The sequence below is a fragment of the Chionomys nivalis genome, chromosome 22 (genome assembly GCF_950005125.1).
Source record: "Chionomys nivalis chromosome 22, mChiNiv1.1, whole genome shotgun sequence".
In the NCBI taxonomy this organism is placed as follows: Eukaryota; Metazoa; Chordata; class Mammalia; order Rodentia; family Cricetidae; genus Chionomys; species Chionomys nivalis.
Window position 1 is genome coordinate 33,170,959 of NC_080107.1, and position 17,016 is coordinate 33,187,974.

Below are 17,016 nucleotides of genomic sequence, written 5' to 3' on the forward strand. Positions count from 1 at the left end.
TCTCGATCTGTTTATAGGTATTTAATAATTCAAATGAATTTAAAAATTCACTATGAATTTCTTATATTTCGTGCACTCGATAGGTAGTATTTACCAAACCAGATTATAGTGTTGTAAACTGCTGTAGATAGCATCATTAGTTTTTCCTCTTGTTGATTGTTTTTAAAGTAAGTTTATATTTAATAATAATAAACACAGTAACTTCAGAAACCATTCTTAAAGCTCCTGGAGGGAGTAGACCTTCAGCTATTGAAAAGTAGTATGTTATTTCAAAGAACTTGGCTTTCTTCCCTAAACTTAACAAAAAATACAGTTTCTTTTAATTGAGTTTAAATCATATTCAATTATTTTTTACTTTAGAAATAACATAAAACAGAAAAAGAGGCAAAATGACTTGTAATCCCAGTAAAATAATACAGATTATTATTTTAGCTTTCTGTATGTGTACTCTTGGATTTCATGGTATATTCTCATTTCATAATACACTTTTCATATGCTTACTTTTAATTACACTTAGTATACCGCAGCATGATTTTTTCCCAATAATCATTTAATTTTGAAAATCTTTCTTGAATATCTTGACTTCTTAATAATTTATTTATATTTTATGTGCATTGATGTTTTGCTTGCATGTATGTCTATTTAAGGGTGTTGGGTCCTCTAGAACTGAAGCTATAGATAGCCATGAGCTACCATGTGGGTCCTGGCAATTGAACCCAGATCCTCTGGAAGAAGAATCAGTGCACTTAACTGCTGAGCTTTCTCTCCAGCCCCCTTGACTTACTTCATTAAAAAAAAAATGTTTATTTTATTTTATTTTTACTTTTTATTTTTTGATTTTTCAAGACATGCAGCCTTAGAGCCTGTCTTGGAACTAGCTCTTTTAGACCAGGCTGGCCTTGAACTCACAGAGATCCACCTGCTTCCCGAGTGCAGGAATTAAGGGCATGCACCACCACCGCCAGCTAAAAAGTGTTTTTAATTTATATGTCTGTGTGCCTGCTTTACTTTCTGTGTACCGTGTGGGTGCAGGTGTTAATGGAAACTTAAGGAGCACTGAATTCTAGTAAGTGCAGGTTACACACACTTGTGGATGCCTGGAAGGGAACCCAGGTGCTCTGAAAAGAGCCATAAGAGCTCTTTAACTTCTGATTTATCACTTAAGCTCTCTTGATTGTTTTTAGTGCAAAAACTGGAGGTTATAATAAAGATTCTTCTTAACTTTGTAGGTTATTGTTCCGAAGCGTTCTTGCTAAATAAAAAGTTATAAATCTTTATATTAGTTTTCATTGTGTTTTTTTATGTTAACAGGATACAGTATTTTAAAGCCGATTTTTTAAAATTTAACTTTAATTTATGTGTTGGTGTGAAGGTATCAGATCCCCTGGAACTAGAGGTACAGACTGTTGTAAGATGTCGTGTGGGTGCTGGGAATTGAACTTGGGTTCTCTGGAAGCACAGCCAGTGCTCTGAATTGCCGGGCCATCTCTCCAGCACCAAAGCTAATCTTACATGTCAATAGATTGGGTAGCATCATTGCGTCTACATTTAAAATTGCAGATTATTTTTATTTACTTTACAGATGGCTGAAATTTTGTCATCACCTGTGCTTGTTTGTGATTTAGACAGACTTGGAAGAGGTAACTTTGTACACTTTGGCAGGCATATATTGTGGAAAATTGTTGAGTTTATTTTATATTTTAAATTCATTTTGTAGAAGTACTATCTAGAAATATAGAAGTGAGCTTTAGAGCATTGAACTAGAGGAATGATAATAAAGTAATAGTCTGCTATGTTCAATACAGATGCTATTATAGAAAATACAGTATATTATGCGGTTTATTTTGGGGTTTAAATTATAGTTTCTCTAAAATGATTTAGGTGATTTGTTGGCTGGTAATCTCATTTACTTCAAAAGGGATTTATAGTCTTAGGTATAGTTATCTACATGAATATATATGGTTATATGTGGCTATGTATATCTATCATATGTATAATAGAAATTGCAGTTGGAATTATCTAACACCTAATAACCTTGCTCATTTGAACATACAGTTCACAAGATAGAAAATTACTCTTTTTGGGTTTCTTTTAGCAGAAAGTATTTAAAAATGCCTTTTTACTTCCACATTAAATAAAAGTCTAATTATTAAATGTGAAATGGGATCTGAAGTTTGATGGTAAGGGTGGCTTCTTATCCATCCTAGTTGTGCTTACAGAATTAAAGTAGAATGATAATGAATCAAACAATGAAAATCTGCAGGTTTTTGTTAAACTTAATGTTCCTTATAGATATTGTATTAGACCAAAAGTTTCACATTAGCTTAGAATTCACTTATTTATGCTGTGTCTCCCATTTCTTCAGTAATTGTTACTTCTTTTGTAGCTATGGGTTAAAATCATACCTGTTGACTTGGTAAAAAATAAAACTCTGTCATTTTCCCATAAGTTCTGAGTTCTGTGAATAGTAATAGAAAGCAATTCATATTTGAAAAGAGAGCATAAGATATCTTCAAATGCACTTGTTTTTAAGATCAGTTAGACCTAATGAGTAATGGGAAATGACTAGCAGCAAGTACAGTTCTCAAAGCATGTTGGTTAGAATTACAAGTAAAAGAAATGCAACTTTGAAAGCTGAAGAAATGCACTTTGTGTCCTTGATTTTTTCAGATCTAGAAAACCCTGGTATTAGCTATGTTTTTGTCATGTACTGAGATATATCCCAGCAAAGTAATGGCATGGTCTCCATCCTCAGGAATTCCCTGGCTTCACAGAGCAGCAGGATGTGGGCATTAGACTAAAAAATAAACTACCACTCTTGAGAATATATAGCAGAGTGGAAATTGTCTGTAAGAGATAGGAGAGGCTTCATAGAAATAGTGATTCGTGAGCAAAAGTTTTTGTAAAAGATCAAATGTAAAAGAGAAGAGAGATAATGATGAGAACTAACAGGAGAGGAAAAAACCTGCAGCGTGAGTGTGGGCAGTTGGTACTGCTTGGGTGTAGTCTGGGGAAGGTTTAGGAGGGGGATCACATGGGGCTGTAATGAAGACAGTGGAGAGGGACCAAAAAAAGGGAACCTGCCATTTACAGAGTGCTGGATTTTATCCTTATTTTTTTAATCTTCAATTTCAGATTTATATTTTGGAAATATTACTTGTGGTTTATGGAGAATTATGTAGTGGGAACATGGCTGTATATTGGACTAGTTAACTCGATAGTGTAACTAGATAGTTTGATTGATGGAGTGATTTTCTGCCATTAAAACTTTCTATTGAGACATACATAGATCTGTTATACATGGGAAGTAGAAAAAGACAAGATCTCCTGAGTAAGTTGGGAGCATGGGGACCTTGGGGGAGGGTTAAAAGGGAGGGGAGAGGCAGGGAAGGGAGCAGAGAAAAATGTAGAGCTCAATAAAAATCAATAAAAAAGAATAGAATCTCAAAAAAACTTTTCCATTGATTTGACAGATGTTTTCCTATTTAAAAATGTCTTCAAATGAATTCAATAAAATTAATTCATTGTTAATTTTGGGGTGTGTATGTGAACGCTTATAGTGGACATGTCTGTATTTATGTATCTGTGCATTTGGTATATGTGCATGTCTGTGGAGACAAGAGGTTAGTGTTGGATGAATATCTGGATTGCTGATTTTTTTTTTTTTATCTCTTGGGCCAAGGTCTCTTACTGAATCCAGCACTTATCAAATGGCTAAGCTGCCTGCTCAATGGACTCTGGAGATTTGTCTATCTCCACCTTCCTAAGATAGAGTATTGCTAATTTTATGGTTTGAAATTCAAGAGACAAATAACAGCAAGTAGTTGAAAAAGGATCAGTATTTTACTTCTTGTGAAATTAAATCATGGAACCTCTCACCAAAGGAAAAAAAATACAATTATAATTTGCTATATAATATAGAATATAACTTTAAAAATGTAAGTAAATAAAAATTTCTTATGTACATACTTAATTATTTGTTACAGGTTATTTGTTTGCTTTTTAAACTTATAATCAAGACTTCATTAATTCAAATCATGAAATAAGAAACTGATATTTTTAAGTATAATGTTAAATCTCAAATCAAGAAAGAATAAACAAATTTGTCAGAGATAATTAAAGTCATATGTGGATGTAAAATTGTTACTTTGCAAAAATATGTATTTAAGAGATCATTGCAATTCGTAATTGGAAAAACACATTAAAAATAGCTTTAATTTGTCTCACGAACATCATGGCATGTAAGATTTCTGTTCTAGCTTGCTTTCTGTTGCTATGCTAAAACACTGACTAAAATCCACTTGGGAAAAGAAAAGGCTTATTTGGTTTGTAAGTTAGTTCATCAGGTGGGTGGTGGTGGCGCACACCTTTAATCCCACCACTCGGGAGGCAGAGGCAGGTGGATCTCTGTGAGTTCGAGGCCAGCCTGGTCTACAAGAGCTAGTTCCAGGACAGGCTCCAAAGCTGTAGAGAAATTCTGTCTTGAAAAACCAAAAACCAAAACAAAACAAACAAACAAACAAAAACTCAAAAGTTATAGTCTATCACCAAGGGAAACTAAAGCAGGAGCTTGAAGCAGAGACCACTGAGCATTGTTTCTTACTGTCTTGCTTCCCCTGGCTTGATCAGCTTCCATTCTTTTACAGCCTAGGCCTGGGAAAGATAGTATTGTTCACAGTGAGCTGGGTACACCCATATGAGTGAGCAATCGAGGCTATGTTCATAGGCCATCTGATGGAGGCAATTCTTTAGCTGAGCTTCTCTTCTCAGGTGTGTCAAGCTGACAGACAGTCACATTAACCAGGATACTTTCCTAAGGATTTTGATGCATCAATCCTTAGCTCTTTGTTATCACAACAGGAAATAGTCAGACAAGGAAATAAAAAGAATGATAGAATAATGGAAATATAAAATATTAGATAGCACCATTTTTAATATTATACCTGAAATTATTTCTATTTAAGAACATACATCAATATAGTATATATTAGTAACATTAGTATGTATGTATCATAAACAATGCATTAACATTTCCTAATAGGCATTATTTACAGTTTAAACAAATATTAGGGAAGTGGATTTATTCTTATTAGCCAAACTATTTAATTTTATGCAGAATATTGTCAGTTCTCATAGTTTTTAGATTGCAAGGTTAATTTATATTTTATGCTAAATTACATTTCAGTTTTCAGAGATTACATTGAAATGGGAGGAGTTAGGGTGAATCTATTCTTGGTTTTTATAGTAACTAGATTTACAAAAACAATTTTTAATGGAGTCTCTTAATTCATTCTGTCAGTCTCTCTTTTCTGATTGAACAACAACTAAATATACCATGTTACTCTTTAGCAAAATCTGTTATTAATGTTAAATGTTAGTGGGTTTTATTTTGTTAGTGGAATCATTTGTGGCATGTTTCAATACAGAAACCTTCTTTTCTAATTTTTTACTGTTTATTGAGATTACAGGTGTATTTTAACCATAGGTGTTTCCCTGATGAATAATTTAAAAAGCTGAGTGGGCTGGAGTTAATACTAACTTTTCTCAGTACTGCTGTATTTTCTCTGCTGGGTTATAGGTTTCCTTTAAAGTACAACCTGAGGTTGTTAGAGTTGCTGGGTGGAGATTCAGTGAAGGAAGATAAACCAAGTCAAAGAAACACCTGGCAAGCCTTTGATGAGCTATTGGGAAAGTCTGCTCAAATTATACTTCGTGCAATTTATTCCTAAGGTCAGTGGTCTTATTTTTTGTTTGCTCTGCAAGCTAAATTTTCCAGATATTGTATATAGACAAATAGAAAATGTATTTTCAGTGATTGAATGAATTTTAAAGTAATGTATAGATTAACTTGTGGATCAATTTCTTATGTGTGTGGGATGAAAATTCTTGAAACTATCATCACTGAAACTACCTTCGTACATCTAGGTGTCTGGAGTATCTTAATACAGCAGTTGCTTGGCTTTTAAAATTATTGCTGGGTGTTTGGGAAAAAAATGAATATTACTGATGTTTAATTGTGCACCACATATCAGTACTAATCATGGGTTTCATATATATTTTAGTTTTTCCAAACTCACTTAATATATTTGTTGATTCTAAGAATGAGTGTTACGTGTAGATTTTCTCCTCTTTACTGTTAAGATTTTATAGCTACCACAGTTGTAACTGCTAGAGGAGTTAGAAAATGTAGTTCACCTTGAAAATGATCATGGCTCAGGGAATAAAGAAATTGGGTCAAGCTTAAAATAAATGCAGGTGCAGTAGCAAAAACTTTTAATAAAAAATTAAAAATATTCATAGTACTGGATTCAAGCTACTTTTTTATTTTATATATATATATATATATATATATATATATATATATATATATATATAACTGACTTTTATTGAGCTCTACATTTTTCTCTGCTCCCCTCCCTGCCTCTTCCCTCCCATTCAGCCCTCTCCCATGGTCCTTATGCTCCCAATTTACTCAGGAGATCTTGTCTTTTTCTACTTCCCATGTAGATTAGATCCATGTATGTCTCTCTTAGGGTCCTCATTGTTGTCTAGGTTCTCTGGGATTGTGATTAGTAGGCTGGTTTTCTTTGTCAAGCTACTTTTGTTCTGTTAATGTATTATTAGTTTCTAATCGAGGTGATATTAATGGCATTCTCTTGTTGCTCAAGATAATTGCATGAAATACTTTTCACGTTGCAACTCCCTTTTCAGTTGTTCAGGTAAATTTCAGGTAATTATTAAATACGTTTGTTACTTCTTTGGTGATCTTAGAAATACCATTTATACTATAAAATTTTGTTGTAAATTTGTCTCATATGTCGAATTTAATGTTCAACATTTAGCCATTTTTATTAAATCATGCTATTGATAATGATAATGTCATAAAGTTTTAATAGTATAGTAGAATTTCCGCAGTGCTGTCATTAGAGAATAAAATATGCTGAAGAAATGATTTTCTTCAATAAAAGTGTACTTATTTAAGAAGAAAACTGTAAAAGTAGCTAACCATTTAATCTGAAATATTTTTTATGTTCATCTAGGGCCATGTACTCTTTATGACAAATAGTATTCTGAGTGTCCTATGGTGAAGCTATATAGTTATTTTTAGGTATCTGTTGTATCAGGTTTTGTTTTTTGTTTCCCCCACTCTCCCCTTCCTGTGCACCTCATTGCTGTTAACAAATACCTGTCAAGAAGAAACTTGTCAAGAAAAGGGAGGAAAGCTTTGTTTTGGCTTGGATCTTAAGGCAAACAGCCCCTTATGACGGCAGAGGCTGGAGGCCTGAGCTATGCTGCATGCTTCATGCTCTCTGCTCCTGACTGGAGGCGCAGTGACTTCACTCCATCACTGTGCTTTCTCTAACATAACAGTCCATCTCCTTTACAAGTACAAACCAAAATAAACCGTTCCTCATGTAGGGTGCTCTTTGCTTCTGATCAGGAGTTTGTCCATGATGATGATGAAAATAACTGATAGAGAAAGCTGCTGCCGAGGAATTGGTCTGTTGCTGGATGGACCTGACCACGTGCTTAGAGAGAGGCCTCTGGAATTGAATTGCCAGAGAAATATGGGAGAATTTGGGACTCTCCTAGTCACTTGTAAGCAGAATTTAGGCATTCTGAAGATAAACTGGAAGAGCAGAAAATGCTGAGAGAAATGCAGAAGATGGAGACTCAGCTTCTGGGGTTTCAGAGGGAAATGAGAACTTTGTTGGGAGCTGGGTAGAGGCTGTAGTGTTATACTCTGTCAAGAAGCAGGATTGATTCTGCAGAAGTACTGAGAGAGTGGGTAGCCACATTCAAAAGTAATGCACTAGTTTGTTGGGCAGCGGAGATTTCTAGACAGTAGGTAGCGTTCTGGCTGTGTCATGGTTACAATTTGCTGCTCTTAGCAGGTCTGTAGTAAGAAAGTGCAGCAAACAGAGCAGAAAGTCACGGAAAATGTACGATTTAACTAGGAAAGGGTTGTAAAAAAAATTCCAAAGTTGTAGACTGGGAAGGTGTGGAGAAAGTAGCTGTGATTGTTAAAGAAATGAACATCATTAAAGAGAATTGGCAAGCTCTACTTGTAAAGACAATGGAGTCGGTAGGAAATATGCACTGAGTGCAGGATGCCACTCATCAAAGACTGAATCTGTGACAGTGAAAGTTCATTTGAAAGCAGAGAATGCTGCCTAAGGGGTTCCCCGTGGAATAGGAACTGCTTAGGAATTATTTTCTCACATTGATTCTAGAGGGCCACCACAGCTCTGCTCCGAGGGAACCAGGCTACATTTCCAACAGAACTTGGCAGTGCTGTCCATGTGGTACTGGTTTTCCAGATATGAGAGATGAAAAAGTAAGGGGTCATAGAAGCGTGAATCAAAGTTCCCCAAAGCCACCAAGGACAGGCAGTGTGTGGCAGTCAGATTCCCTGTGCTGAATCCTTATGATGAGCTATGAAGTGACACTCATGTGACAAGAGAAGCCCCAGGGTGTTAGAGAGGCCTGGGCCATGGGCCATGCACTGAGGAAGGCTGCAGGGTGGAAGCAGGCAGCAGGGCTTCCCAGTGCTGTTGGAGCCTTCGTGATTCTGCAGATCCCATTCTGCAGATCCCAGAGGACAGCTATGTAGCCACAGGACTGCCCTTTTAGTCTTCAGTCTTGTCCTCGTACCCTTTCTGGTCCTCTCACTTCTCCTCGTAGGAGCGTGAATGTTTATTCTGTGTCATTTTATATTGGAATCGTACAACGTTTCTTTTCATTTCTTTTTTTTCTTCATTTTTTGGTCTGTCTATGAATAACATTTAAGAAATTGCATTGAATCAGAAATACTTCCAATGTTTGAACAGCACTGAAAATGTTTGACTCAGGAGACCCTTACAGATAGACTAAATGCATTTTGGATTATGCGATGAAAATCACACTTTAGGTGTTGGGATAGAATGTTATAATTTAAAGTGATGTGTTGGGTGTCAAGTTAATGGAGGGGACATAATCTTTATTGTCTGCCAGACCGGATGTTTAGTCATCCTGGAAACCCTGTGTACTGTGACTGTGTGCTATTTCCAGAAAGGCTTAAGTGAGGGAAGACTAACCTGTGAATGTGTATGGCACCATTCTGTAGGCTAAGATTCTAGATTGAATATAAATGAAATATCAAAAAGCAAAAAGCAAGCTAAAGCCAGGTGGTGGTGGCGCACGCCATTAATCCCGGCACTCAGGAGGCAGAGGCAGGCGGATGTCTGTGAGTTCGAGGCCAGCCTGGTCTACAAGAGCTAGTTCCAGGACAGATCCCAAAGCTACAGAAAAACTCTGCCTCGAAAAACAAAACAAAAGACCAAAACAAAACAAAAATGAAATAGAACTTTAAAATTAGAGGTCTTTTTAGCTTTTTCTAAGTACTGTCTTAGCCCCCTGCTAGTATTCTGAAAATGCCTATATGGCTGCCTGCTTGTGAACCTCCATTATATGAAGGTAACCACCTGCAGTTTCCTCTGGCTGCTATTAAAATGGGCAGACAGGGCATTCCTTTTACATTTTACAAATACTGTAACAGCAAAGTGGGTGCTTTCAACCTCATGCTTACTTATATCAAACAGTGAAAATATTTAAACCATCCTGTAAAGTGCTCTAGTGACATTTGGTTTGAATCTTTATTTAAAAACCAGTTTCCCCATTTTGTTCATATTTAGTGGAAATCATCTTAGTTTCAGGTTGTGCTTTAAGAAGAGTATGGGGAAGAATTCATTTTTTTCTTGCCACAGAAGTTCCAATAGAAGTAGTGGAGGTACTGCCAGGATATGTCTGTTTCCATAAAACAAGCAGAACAAATTCCATGAATCAAAGCCACTAAGTATAGTTTTCAGAGATGGTAGGACATAGTTACTTTCCCTAGAAAAATATCCCAAGTGTAGGCACACCCATTAGCCACAGAAAAATGTTCGAATAAATGCTACTTCAAACCTGTGCACTTCCCTTTTATGGAGCTATTAAAGGGATAGTAATCTACTATAGCTATAATCTTTTTCATTTAGTTTTTCTATTTTCGACCTCCCACATGCTTTGTTTTTAGATTTGCTCCCTGAGTCTCATTCTACAGCACCACCTATGCAAGCTGCCTCCACAGTGACTGATGGCTTGTAGATAAACTTGTGATGCAAACCCATGTGAAGCATTGTAGAATAAACATGAGGCATGCTTTTCACTAATCATAGAAAAAGGCACAATGATGTAGACCTAGAAAGCAGGTTATTTTAAAGTGCTTTTTACCCATATTCTTTGAAACTTTTGGTACAATCTTTCAAAAATTCTTTTCATTCGTCTCTCAAATAGTTTTAAGGTTTTTAAATCATCACTTGAAAGATTAATCGATTGTCTTTATTAAATGTATGTGAGAACACATTGATACTGTGTTAGAAAAGGAGGAGAGAGATCCCCATCGCTAGCATAAGAACATAGCTCTCAAGAGCCGAGTCCTAAGTTTATGAAATACCAGCTGCTGATGAGAAATGGATTGGATTTCAAACTCACCTGCAGATTCAATTTTCCTTTCTGTCCTTGATAGGAGGCCTTGACTGAAAATAACAGAATTTAAAACTCTTGCATATTTTTAGTGATACACATTTTTGTTAGATAGTGATTTATACATTTAGAGGGAATAAATATTTATTTTATAATCTGCTGTTCCTTGTGTAATCTAATTTCATCATCATAACATGCCTCTGAGGTTGGAACCATTATCTTAATTTTATAAATGAGTCTTTCAAAGTCAGGTAACTTATCAATATTATACAGCTAGAAAGTAAACAGAATCAAGCTTGTCTCTTTCTGCTAAATACTGCATATTATTTTGCTTGTAAATGAGTTAATCTCTTTTCTCCTCCCATTTTTTCTCCCCCTCACTTTATTTCATTGGGTACATTAACAAATATCATATTAAATGAAAAATTACTTAATAACACTGTGATGGGATTTCATGATAACTTAAGAACTCACCCATTAGTATTCATTAGTATTTTATTATTAATATTTATTTTATTAGTATTTAATAGTTTTCTTGTTTGATTATAGTGGTAGAAACTTTTCTGGCTCACAGACATACACTTAACACAATTTTTTGGTGATTCAGAAGAGGGTAGGATATTGAACATAGGCAGTAGGAAATTAATTGATCAAAGTATGTATAGTGTGACTCAAGAAATTATGTCTAATGTTTTACTGCTAGAAATTTGACTTTTAGATATAAATGCATTTCCTTTTACAATGGATTTTTTTGGGAGAAGTGATAAGTAGTGGGCTTAATGAAGTAACAGGAATATTACAGTACCTGATAGTTACTGAACAGGAAAGAGCCTTAAGAATGAAGCAGGGTCATCATTACTTCAAGGCGGGGCTTCTCTACGTAATGAGGTTTCATCTTAGAGAAGTAAAAGCTCTTAGGTGACTAATTTAAAGGCCATCTGAGAAAGTCTTAGGTCAAGCACTGTCAAAGTTCACTGAGTCAGGTTCAGCACTGAACCAGCAAAAATGTGAGAGAAATAGAAAAGGATTTTATGCTTCTGGGTAGGACAACAAATTAGAAGTAAACATAAGGCCTTGTGGTGATGAGGTGAGCAGGCCTGATTTTCATCCTGCCCAGCTCCCGCACGGCTAGCTTCACACCCGAAATAACAACACACAAACTGTATTCATTTAAACACTGCCTGGCCCATTAGTTTCAGCCTCTTATTGGGTAATTCTCACATCTTGCTTAACCCATATGTGTAGCACCACGAGGTGGTGGCTTACCGGGAAAGATTCAGCATGTCTGACCTGGCCGCTGGCTCCATGGCATCTGCCTTACTTCCCTTCTTCCCAGCATTCTGTTCTGTCTACTCCACCCATGTTCTGACCTATCAGGCCAAGCAGTTTTCTTTATTAATTAGCCAATGAAACAACAGATAGATAGAAGACCCACCTACACCATTGCCTGAGGAAAACAGAAATAATGAAAATAGAGGCATCTATTTCTTTTAATATAAATACCATAACTATATCAATTTATGATATCATCCCATAAGTATTAATTTTGTTGTTGTTGTTTTTTAAGGGAGAGCTTATTTTTGTTGTTTTGGTTGTAAGCCTCTGTGGCTGATCTGCCTCTCAACCCTTGAGTGTGTTTATTTTTTAAAAATTATACATAAAATGCTTGTGTTTTTTTCAGGTTTTAATTTAAGTATGCTTTCATTAGAATTATATGTGTATATTTAAAAAAATATATGTGTGTATGTATGTGTGTTTATCTATAATTTATATATAATTTATTTTTGTTATGTCTGAAGGTTTGAACAGGCCAATGAGTATTCTCATCATTGAGGCATTTTACGGAGGCTCCCATCAACAGCTGGTAGACCTGCTTCAGGAAGAATTAGACAGTTGTGTCCTCTACACCCTTCCTGCAAAGAAATGGCATTGGAGAGCACGGACAGCAGCTTTATCCTTCTCACAGAGTATTCCCAGCAGCGAGCACTACAGGTAATTGGGCTCTATTTTGCTTTTTAGTACTATCAGGGTGTTTCTTCGTGTCTTCTAGAATTTCTCTGACTGTAGACTTAGAAGATAGAAAAAACTTCATAAAACACAGAAAATTTTGAGAAGAAAGTAGTGATACATTTTTTGGGGAGAGCATATAATGTGGAATACCTTGGAGGTATCTTTATTTTTGTTTTCTTTTTTTGTACATGTGTACAGTATGTTGTGCTTATACTCTCTTCTTCCTATTACCTTGTCTCTTTCGTTTTTTTTTTTTGATTGTTAAATAGTGGAAAGCTATCTGAAAGTGGCGTCTGTATCTAGTGTTCTTACTATGCTGGACTCCTGTCTATAGGATTATATTGGTTTAGTTTTGGTGACGAGTGCCTGGGTGATATGAATGGAGCTGAGCAGATAGGTTGTTGTAGAAAGGGAGTTTTTATTTTTTATAAAATGAGTTAGTCACTTATCGAAGGATCAGACATCTCTGTTTTCTTGGAATGTGCCCTAGACTAACATCAAGGAAATTTCATTCATTTTTCTTTTGTAGTATTTTGACAGAATTGATGTTATTATTGTGATTTAAAGTCTTGTTTCACCCCTTCACATGCTTGAAATTCTGTTTGTTGATCTGTGTGAGCTAATGTGGCAAAGACTGATTGTTGCTGCTTATTAGCCTTTTTTCCTTATCAACAGAACCACACTTTTATTTGGGGTGGCTAAACATCAAGCAGGCTCAAGGAGTAGAGCATTTTTGACCTAAAGTTTTCATGATGATCTTAATCTCTTTTGTCTACTTTCCTGATTGTTTTTTGCAGTTAGGGTTGGTCAGTTCCTGTATCATGATTAGTGTGGAGACAACAGAGGGTTAGGTTAGAGCAGTACAATTAAAGTACGTAATGTAAATCGGAGAAAATGTCATAATGGAGACTATTCAATTAAGATACGCAAATGATAGGGGCTGGAGAGATGGCTTAGTGGGTAAAAGCACTGGCTGCTCTTCCAGGGGACCTGGATTCATTTTCCATTACCCACACCTTCACACAGACATACATGCAGGCAAAACACATAAAATAATTTAATAAAATAAAACTTTTAAAATAGAAAAAAGATATGCTAATGTCTACAAAATGTAACATAAATACAACTAAAAGGAACAGCTAGTGTTCTTCCCTCTCTTTCCTCTTCTCGTTTCTCTGAAAGGGTATTGAAATTGCTCACTGTAATTGTGGTTTTTGTCTATTCTTTTTTTCAAAACTATTCTTCATTTTGACTTTCCGTTTACTTTTATGTTGAAACATGAACATAACACCTACCAATATGGTAATGTTTGATAAATGTTTCATGTGCTGTTGTATTAGTTATTTTTCTACTCGCTGTGATCGTTTGCATGGCAGAAAGCAGTGTCAGAAAGGAAGGGTTAATCTAGTTTCAGAGACGAACATACCAACGTGGCATAACACAGTAGCTGGATTGGTGGTGGGGACCCTGGCGCTAAACTGGCGTCCCCAGTTCTATCCTAGCTTTCCGTTCCCATTGGATAATGCCACCTTATTTAGGATGAGTCTTCCTTCCTCAGTTAACCCTGTTTGGAAATACTCCAAAGTGTGCCTGTGTAGTGCCTTTGACTCTCGTTCCCTCCCTTCTTTTTCCTCCCTTCTTTTCCCTCCGTCCCTCCCTCCCTCCCTCCCTCCCTGCATGAGAGACTACTGTGTTAAGCCCATTTCAATAGAATTATTTGGAGTCACATGGTTTGTTTATTTTCAAAGAATAAATGCATAATCACTATTAAGTGAAATTTGATTTTCATTCAAAAACATAACTTTTCCATCTCATAAAAGTTAATTTTAAGGAGTATTACATGTTGCTCATCTGTGGGTTTTCCTAAGAATACTTAGAATGTCTTTAATAGCTTTTTTTGGCAAACTTTCTCTAATGTGTATGACTAACCCAAAGATGTTTTGTTAGCAGAGCTTATCCTCTCACAGAAGTGGAGGCTTGAGGTCCAACATCAAGTGTCTGTGGGGCCAAACTCCTTTCAAAGGCTCCAGGACAGTCCTTTCCTGCCTTTTGCAGCATCTCCAGTTTTTGATAGCCATCAGGTTGTAGCTGCTTCACTTCAATCTCTATTTCTCATCGGATGCTTTGTCTTTAGTTCATTAGTACAGCAGCAATAAGCGACTTCATGACAGTCACGGATAATTGACTTCTGAGAGCTAGGAAAAATTGTTACCCATTTGCCTATTAGTATAAAATCTTAACCTGTGCATTCACTCTATTTCTTTGCAATAATATTCTTTACTATTAATATATTGCATTAAGATGAAACGACAGTGGCTTAGAATTGTAAAATTCTTCTAATCAATCTTGTTTCATTTCACAGTTGGAGAGAGTGAGGTTGAATTGTTGAATTCTAGGGTTGATTTTCTGGGTCCTCTTTGTTTAGAATCAAAATCGGTGAAACAGTTTTAATGTTAGCATATTTAACAGCATCTAGAAGATATCAGCAAAAATTAATGACGGACTAGGAACTCCTACTGAAAGAAAATAAAATCACTTCAGTGCAAATGTAAGGAGTGACTAATTAGTCTGTAATAATGCTCTCTTGCCCCTGAATGCATGTGGAAAGAAAGAAACTCAACTATGAGAGTAAACATATGCAGTCTATCTTTGTTAAAATTTGTTAAGGATGATCTAAGGAGGAAAAACTCATTCAAAAGAAAATATAAGCAAAACTCATACAATTCTATTTTATAGTTTGCCCTTAAACTGGAAATATCTAATTTTCATTTTTAATCCATTTGTGTTCATATTTTATTTCCCAAGTCAGTTCACCTCATTGCTTCCTCCTTTAGATGTTGTTTTATCTTTCTTGTCCAAGAGAAGCAGTCTCTACAATAACAGTTTCTGAGAACCTTAACTTGCAGCTTCTCAGTGCCTGAGTTTTATGTTTTCCGATTAAGCAGGTATATCTGGAGCTCTCAGATCTCCAGTGATCAATTCCCAGCATGATATCCATATCTCAGATTTCCCATAGGAGGATTGTGGTTGTATGTTTCTACTAAAGTCTCTGATGCTTTCCCAAAGACAACATGAAACATAAGGTACTTTAGTATTTCCATTAGCTCTGTTTTCTAGACTTTGTTGAGGCTTCAGCTTCTGAGCTTTCTGTTCTGCCTGGTTCCCACAATCTTTAAGTCCCAAAGAAATCACACAGAGGTCTATATTATTTATAAACTGATTGGCCCATTAGCTCAGACTTCTCATTAAGTCTTATAATTTATATAGCTCATTTATATTAGCCATTATTCTTATCTGTGTTAGCCATGTGGCTCAGTAACTTATTCAGCAGGTCTGTCACATCTTGCCTCTTCCGTGGTCAGCCCAAGTCAGGACTGCAGAACAATGGGCTTCCTCCTTCCCAGAATTCTTCTGTTCTTATTAAACTGCCTCTATACTTCCTGTCTGGTTGTCCCACCTATACTTCCTGCCCGGCTACTGGCCAATCAGCATTTATTTAAAATATAATTGACAGAATACAGACCATTTTCCCATACCACTTCTCCCTCTTTTTTTTTTTTTTTAAATCAAAGGAAAATAACCATAGTCCATTTTTTTGGGAATGTGGGCATAGTTTTCCAGGGTATTTCCTACTGGTTAGGGGCACTGATAATCTTATGGATCCCTAAAGAAAATTTAGAATTATGATCAAGTCCTGACTGGAGTATTTTGTGAGTCTTGATCATTTCAGGCAGCATCTTGAATCTGTTTTGGATGTAGAACTCTGACATCTGGGCCATGTGTTCCTACCAGAGATTTCTCAGGTGGTCTTCCTTGATCAAACCTGATTTTTCTTAACTCAGAATGAATCTACAGCCTCTCATTTCCTGTGGAAACAAAAGCAAATTCTCTTCTCCAAAGTAACATATTTTTTTGACTTCAATTTTGAAGTCAAAGTGTTTTCAAAATATTTATTTTGGATTAATTCAGCAGCATTTATAATCAAATATCTTTTAGCCGCTGTTGCTCTTTCCTCAGCATTCAAACAATTCAAAGAGAGCATAATAACATACAGTATCCAGACTCTTTGTGTATTTTTCATCTTTGTGTGGCTTTATATTATTTCAATTTCTTTTATTTTTACTTTTAATTTTGGCTTTTTGAGACAGGCTCTTTGTATATCTTTTGCCTCTCTGGAACTCCCTCTGTAGACCAGGCTGTCCTTGAACTCACAGAGATCTGCCTGTCTCTGCCTCCTAAGTGCTGGGATTAAAGGCATGTGCCACCATACCTTGAACTCTCAGAGGTTTGCCTGCTTCTGTTTTCTAAGTGTTGGGATTAAGTTGTGTGCCACCACACCCAACTACTACTACTACTACTACTACTACTACTACTACTACTACTTCTTCTTCTTCTTCTTCTTCTTCTTCTTCTTCTTCTTCTTTTTCTTCCTCCTCCTCCTCCTCCTTCTTCTTCCTCTCTCTCTCTCTCTCTTTCTAAAGACTTTAACCTTTTTCTTTTCTT

At 35.9% G+C, this 17,016-nt stretch overlaps 1 protein-coding gene across 8 annotated transcripts in view; it reads left to right on the forward strand.

The window, feature by feature from the left end:
- The window catches only part of Gtdc1 (glycosyltransferase like domain containing 1), a 338,560-nt gene that overhangs the window by 88,917 nt on the left and 232,627 nt on the right, over positions 1–17,016 (forward strand). For 6 of the 8 annotated variants that reach the window (XM_057755265.1, XM_057755262.1, XM_057755268.1 and 3 more), the window contains exons 3-5: positions 3,683–3,938; positions 5,579–5,730; positions 12,303–12,495. In XM_057755265.1, coding sequence (XP_057611248.1) covers positions 12,317–12,495 — 179 coding nt within the window. In that variant the 5' untranslated portion in view covers positions 3,683–3,938; positions 5,579–5,730; positions 12,303–12,316. Of the gene's footprint in view, positions 1–1,582; positions 1,641–3,682; positions 3,939–5,578; positions 5,731–12,302; positions 12,496–17,016 lie in introns of all 8 variants that reach the window. The other 2 variants (XM_057755266.1, XM_057755263.1) reach the window with 2 other exon arrangements.